Source organism: Triticum urartu, chromosome 6, assembly GCF_003073215.2.
Source record: "Triticum urartu cultivar G1812 chromosome 6, Tu2.1, whole genome shotgun sequence".
Lineage (NCBI taxonomy): Eukaryota > Viridiplantae > Streptophyta > Magnoliopsida > Poales > Poaceae > Triticum > Triticum urartu.
Window position 1 is genome coordinate 522,095,204 of NC_053027.1, and position 7,397 is coordinate 522,102,600.

Sequence of the window (7,397 nt, forward strand, 5' to 3'; positions counted from 1 at the left end):
CTTAGATGTTAGGCTTGGCTGCGATGTCTGTTTGGTATTAGGCTCAGTCTATCTGCGCTCCTTCATCAACTGGATAGGCGTAGTAACAATTTGTTGCTTAGACGGCGGCTTTAGTCTTACTGTTGTATGACTTTATAAAATTTTGTAAGAATAATTAATAAAATGACCGTATGCATCGTCTAGATGCAGAAGCCAGGGGTCATCCTCCTTTCTAAAAAAAACCCATTGCACGGGTCGATCTGAAAACTACACGCCAAGTCATCCAGAACATCACTCCTCATTTCTATCTGTTCCAGATCTATACCACCAGACCAATATTGTCAAATAGCATAAATAAACTGTTGATGGTACGTACAGAACAGCGCGTGCACGCCGTCGGACTATGTCACTTTGCAGTCAGGGCCTCCTCCTCGACTCCTCGAGCAAGCTCATCTGCGGCGATCTCGGGGTCGGGCGAACTGGCGGCGCTCGTCAGGGGCGTGATGCGCTCTCAAAGATTCTTGGTAGCTTTTACTACTTGGGTCAGGCCCAATGACAGTTTTCTTTAGTGCTAGCCAGTAGGCCTAATGTAGGAATATATATACTTGGGCTGGCTACTAGCGATAGCGATTGGAAGAACAGGTACGAAGCTTCTCGCTGGGTGCGTTGCTGCTGTATGCTCGCTGCGTGCCGTTTTCGAACTTGGGCTACTGCCTACTAGCGATTGGCATTAGCACTGCCGAATGCATTAGCACTGCCGAATTCCAACTTGTTCAATTTGAGTTGGATGTTTGCAAAAAGAAAAACGATAGGGAAGCAGATCAAGTTGTAGTACATGTCCCCCGCAAAAAAAAAGTTGTTAGTATATGTAAACCGGGCTGTAACGACTGTGATCGAATTCAACTGTTAATTATACATCGGTCTGTTAATTAATCTACTAGTACACATGCATGTGCAAGAATCGGAAGAACAACAAGGCCGAAATCATAAGCAATATGGACCATAGACTAATGGGGCCTAGACTAATCGCCTACTGCCTCTCCAGCATCTCCGTATCTCTCTGCCTCTCTATGTACGTGTAGTGTAGATGTGCGTCGTCTCCGGTGCACAGATGGACTCCTCCCCGCACGCGAGCTCCGGTGCCCACAGTAGCCATGCGCGCGCACGCACGAAGGGCCGCCGGGGCTCGATGTTGGATAATCGATCAGGAGGTGACCTTGGCGCGGGTGCACGGGGCGAAGGAGTAGCCGTGCTGCTGCTGGTGGCCGCCGGCCTGCACGTGCACGCGGTGCGAGGAGGAGGAGTGCGAGTGCGCCGTCTCCCGGTCGACGAGCGCGCGGAGGCGGAGGAACTCGTCGACGGAGCAGGGCAGCCAGAGCGGGCCGGCCGAGGTGTAGCCATACGTGTCCCGGGCCGCCTCCAGCAGCCGCTGGAACAGCGGGTGGTAGAGATAGGCGATGGGGATGACGAACCGCCGGAACCCGTCGCCCTGCTGCCCCTGATCCGCCTGGGCCTGGCCGACCCGCACGGCCAGCCACCCCTTCTTCACCTTCCCCCTCTTCTCCGCCTGGTCCCCTTGCATGATGGTGGCAGCTCCCTCGCCGGCGGCACGACTGCATCGCCCTCTCGCCGTCGCTGCCGCGGAAGCTACTTGGCTGATAGCTGCTAGAGCCTAAGCCGAGCGAGAGGTGTGCGTGTGTGCGGTGTGGTGCGGTGTGCTTCGCGGCACTCGCGGTGGTTTTTATAGGACTGCCTCTGCTTGGCTCGACCGGGACCGGGAGGAGATTAGTTAGAAGATTAAGCCGCAGGTGCGTGGCGCACCCGTGCGCTGCCTGTACGTACGGCGTCCTGTGCTACGGAACCCGGCCTCGGGACTGGCCTTCGTGTCGGATGGATCGTGTGCGTCGCTGACAGCCGGCCCTACGATAATCGGTACGGTGTCGGGGTCGCTGCCGTACCGGGCGATCGTCGCGTGCGCGTCAGGCCTCAGTTGCGGTGAGCGATAGCCGGATAGGTACGGCGGAGCAGTGAGAGTGGAAGGCGGGATAGCCGGATAGGTACGGCGGAGCAGTGAGAGTGGAAGGTGGAGGGATGGCTACGGTGAGGAGGGGGCACGCTGTCGCCGGGCCCGACCGACGGGGTGGTGCACAGGTCGTACGTACGTCGTCCTTTGGTCCCGGCGCGCCTGGCCCACGACGGCGGACTGGCGTGTCAGGTGGAATTGTTTTCCGAGTGTGTTCCTGTACGCGACTGCTGCTCCACGGCCACAAGAGATGTTGATGCATGGGGGCAATTAATTTGTCGGGCTCTCGTCTAGCTTCGCTCATCGCCGAATTGTTGGATCGTAGCTGTTGGAGTGACCCTCTGGGTTAAGTTCTGGTAGTTTTTGTTTGATTTGGTGACCCTCGTGGGCATGCTTCTAGCTGTTCCCGTTGAGGTCTCATGCATACATGGTTTATTTCTCGTTGGCATCGTGTCATCATGATGAGTAGGATGTACTATTTCCTTTTTGTCTAGCAGACATGCTACGTGTATAAACGTAGCTTGTTTCTACTATATTATAAAAAAAGGAGGGTAGGGTAGGGATTGTTGCTTCTCAAGCCCATCGTGATATCCTTAGTATGTTGTCATTTGAACGAGCTCAGGAAAACGTCATACTACCTCGACCCCCACGCCGCCTCGCTCTGCCGACACGGGGTAGAAACCCTAGCGCCGCCACCGTTCCTCCCCCCCCCCCCCCCCCCCCCCCCCCCCCCCCCCCCCCCCGGGCCAGAGGGCATCCGTTGGGGAAGCCTAGTCCGACCCCAAGGAAGGCGGCGGTGGGGCGCTTTCCCCTGCTGATGAGGCGCATAGTGTAGGGCTACTGCTTGGCGCATCGAGGGGATCTCGAACTTGGCGGTCTGCCCGCCTTGGATCCGCCCCGATGCACGCCCATGGGGGCGAGATGGAGCGGTTGGTGTCGCGCCCGTCCAGCAGCTGGTGCGTGCGCGCCCTGGCTGCGACGTGGAGGTCACTAGTAGAAAAAAGGGCTTTCGTTCGGGCCTGGCCAGTCCATTAGTCTCGGTTCTTTCACGAATCGGGACCAATGGATGCATTTGTCCCGGTTCGTGAGCCCAGGTGGCCGGCCGGGGCCTTGTGGACATTGGTCCCGGGTCGTATGGACCCATTTGTCCCGGTTCCAGGCACGAACCGGGACCAATAGGCCTCGCTCCTGGCCCACAAACATTGGTCCCGGTTTTTGGCTCGAACCGAGACAGAAGGCTGGGCTTTAGTCCCGGTTTCAGCCATGAATCGGGACAAATGAGTTGCCTATATACCCTGTCGCCGCAGCAGAGCACTCCACAGTGCTTTGTTTTTTCTAGCCGGCGAGGAGAGGGTATTTGGGTGCTCTAGCTCATCTCCTATGCACACGAGGTGTTTCATGAAATGCCCAAGCCACGCTAGCTAAGCTTTCTCCTCTCGAAACTCGACCTCCAAGCTCCATTTTCCCCGAGATTTGTCTAGGTTTAGCGGTCCGTCACGTCCCGTCCCCGTCTTCACCGCCATCGATCGCCCGCGCCGATCTCGTCGCCTGCACCACTGTGGTGAGCCTCTTATCTTCTTCTGAAAGAAAAAAAATTCTTACTTTAAATAGATACTTGTCTAATTTTCTTAGTTTTATTATTGCTTGTTATTATATAGTCCGATGGTTTTGGTATCCGCCCCCGTCGGCCCTCGTCCTGGCTATGATTCGGATGTGGTATATATTATCTTTTATAACTATTTGGTTCATTTATTGTTTATGACAATTATGCCCATCAAGTTGACATAGATTTTATTTATGTAGGAGGTAGTTGAACCGGAAATTCCAACCGACCCTATTCTCGAGAGGTTAAATTTAGTTGAAGGAGAAAACAATTACTTGAAGGAAAAAATAAAAAAATGAGGAGGAGAAGATGATATTGTAGTTGCATGTTGCGGATGTCGTCGATGATCACAAGATCAAGATGGATGCAATGCGGTTGAAGATGAGAAAGATTAGAAAATATGCCATTCATACCGAGGCTTGGTATCATTATGCTGTTGGATCAATTTTTACCTTGGTTGTGATTATGATCGCATTTATTGTTGCATTGAAAGGTTTCACATAGTTTCAATGTATGGTTTAACTAGATGCTCTGGAAAGCTATATGTTGTTCAATGAGAACTATGTATGTACTTTGTTTTTAATGTGACGATGAACTTCTATTAATTTGGTCACTTATCCATCCATGAGAGCTATATGTACTAAATTGATGATGTGGCTTTGAATGGTGCATTTTATACACGAAGTGCATCCAGTTTTTGCCGTAAGCGTCTCTACTTTCTTGCACATGCTATGTGAGTGAAATGATGATACCATGCCAACTTTCAACCTTTTCAGAGTTCATTTGTAGTGCTTTTTAATTTCAGGGTCTTATAGCTCAACATAATCAGTAAATGCATGAAAAATAACAAATGAAGTCAGAAAGGGTTGAAAATTGATGATGTGGCTTTGAATGGTGCATTTTCAACACAGAAAAAGTATGGAGTTCAAATAAGTTCAAAAAAATGAAATCCCTTTGTAACAGACGAGTTTCCGTATGAAACCCTGATACTTCGAAAGAGATTGTGCATTTTGTACACGAAGTGCATCCAGTTTTTGCCGTAAGCCTCTCTAATTTCTTACACATGCTATGTGGGTGAAATGATGATATCATGTCAACTTTCAACCTTTTCAGAGATCATTTGTAGTGCTTTTCAATTTCAGGGTCTTATAGCTCAAAATAATCAGTAAATGCATGAAAAATAACAAATGAAGTCAAAAGGGTTGAAAATTGATGATGTGGCTTTGAATGCTGCATTTTGAACACAGAAAAAGTATGGAGTTCAAATAAGTTCAAAAAAAATGAAATCCCTTTGTAACAGACGAGTTTCCGTATGAAACCCTGATACTTCGAAAGAGATTGCCCGTTTTGTACACGAAGTGCATCCAGTTTTTGCCATAAGCCTCTCTACTTTTTTGCACATGCTATGTGGGTGAAATGATGATACCATGCCAACTTTCAACCTTTTCAAAGTTCATTTGTAGTGCTTTTCAATCTCAGGGTCTTATAGCTCAAAATAATCAGTAAATGCATGAAAAATAACAAAATGAAGTCAGAAAGGGTTGAAAATTGATGAGGTGGCTTTGAATGGTGCATTTTGAACACAGAAAAAGTATGAAGTTCAAATAAGTTAGAAAAAATGAAAATCCCTTTGTAACATACGAGTTTCTGTATGAAACCCTGATACTTCGAAAGAGATTGTGCATTTTGTACACAAAGTGCATCCAGTTTTTGCCGTAAGCCTCTCTACTTTCTTGCACATGCTTGCTACCTCTTGAGCACTGCGTTGGTTTTCCCCGAAGAGGAAGGGATGATGCAGCAAAGTAGCGTAAATATTTCCTCAGTTTTTTAGAACCAAGGTATCAATCCAGTAGGAGGCTACGCGCGAGTCCCTTGTACCTGCACAAAACAAATAAATCCTCGCAACCAACGCAAATAGGGTTGTCAATCCCTATAAGGCCACTTACGAGAGTGAGATCTGATAGATATGATAAGATAATATTTTTGGTATTTTTATGATAAAGATGCAAAGTAAAACAAAGGCAAAGTAAATAGCAAAGGAAATAACTAAGTAGTAGGAGATTAATATGATAAAGATAGACCCCGGGCCATAGGTTTCACTAGTGGCTTCTCTCAAGAGCATAAGTATTCAACGGTGGGTGAACAAATTACTGTTGAGCAATTGACAGAATTGAGCATAGTTATGAGAATATCTAGGTATGATCATGTATACAGGCATCACGTCCGAGACAAGTAGACCGACTCCTGCCTGCATCTACTACTATTACTCCACTCATCAACCGCTATCTAGCATGTATCTAGAGTATTAAGTTAAAAACAGAGTAACGCCTTAAGTAAGATGACATGATGTAGAGGGATAGACTCATGCAATATGAAGAAAACCCCATCTTGTTATCCTCGATGGCAACAATACAATATGTGCCTTGCTGCCCCTACTGTCACTGGGAAAGGACACCGCAAGATTGAACCCAAAGCTAAGCACTTCTCCCATTGCAAGAAAGATCAATCTAGTAGGCCAAACCAAACTGATAATTCGAAGAGACTTGCAAAGATAACCAATCATATATAAAAGAATTCAGAGAAGATTCAAATATTATTCATAGATAAACTTGATCACAAACCCACAATTCATCGGTCTCAACAAACACACCGCAAAAAGAAGATTACATCGAATAGTTTTCCACAAGAGAGGGGGAGAACATTGTATTGAGATCCAAAAAGAGAGAAGAAGCCATCTAGCTACTAACTATGGACCCATAGGTCTGAGGTAAACTACTCACACTTCATCGGAGGGCTATGGTGTTGCTGTAGAAGCCCTCCGTGATCGATGGCCCCTCCGGCGGAGCTCCGGAAAAGGCCCCAAGATGGGATCTCGTGGATACAGAAAGTTACGGCAGTGGAATTAGGTTTTTGGCTCCGTATCTGATCGTTTGGGGGTAAGTAGGTATATATAGGAGGAAGGAGTACGTCGGTGGAGCAACAGGGGGCCCACGAGGGTGGAGGGCGCGCCTAGGGGGGGTAGGCACGCCCCCTACCTCGTGGCCTCCTCTTTTCTTTCTTGACATAGGGTCCAAGTCTCCCGAGTCTTGTTCGTTGAGAAAATCACGTTTCCGAAGGTTTCATTCCGTTTGGACTCCGTTTGATATTCCTTTTCTTCCAAACCCTAAAACAGGCAAAAAACATCAATTCTGGGCTGGGCCTCCGGTTATAGATTAGTCCCAAAAATAATATAAAAGTGGATAATAAAACCCAATAATGGCCAAAACAGTAGATAATATAGCATGGAGCAATCAAAAATTATAGATACGTTGGAGACGTATCAATGCTATGTGGGTGAAATAATGATACCATGCCAACTTTCAACCTTTTCAGAGTTCATTTGTAGTGCTTTTCAATTTCAGGGTCTTATAGCTCAAAATAATCAGCAAATGCATGAAAAATAACGAATTTCAGGGTCTTTCAGTAAAAAGAATTATCATAAAATAAAATAATAAATAATTTGAAACAAAATAATATAAACTTTAATAAAATATATAAGTAGAAATAAAATAAAGTAAAATAAAATTTATGAAACTAAAAATATCAAAGTATTTTCTGTTCAAAACATTATAAGCAACCTCTAAAATTTATGAAACTAAAATTATATAAAATTGATGCAACTAAAATTATCAAAGTATTTTCCGTTCAAAATCATTAAAAGCAAAAAGAATTTTCATAAAGAACTTTTTTTGTTAGAAACTTTAATAGCAAAAATAATTATCATAAAATAAAATAAATAAGTAATTAGAAATA

General features: G+C 46.3%; 1 protein-coding gene across 1 annotated transcript; it reads right to left on the minus strand.

Moving 5' to 3' along the window:
- Positions 1-848: 848 nt before the first annotated feature.
- On the minus strand, positions 849-1,608 carry LOC125512621 (auxin-responsive protein SAUR32-like). Its single transcript, XM_048677721.1, has one exon. It carries the CDS (start codon positions 1,559-1,561, stop codon positions 1,184-1,186), a length of 378 nt encoding a protein of 125 aa, XP_048533678.1. The 5' UTR covers positions 1,562-1,608; the 3' UTR covers positions 849-1,183.
- Between the last annotated feature and the right edge of the window lie 5,789 nt (positions 1,609-7,397).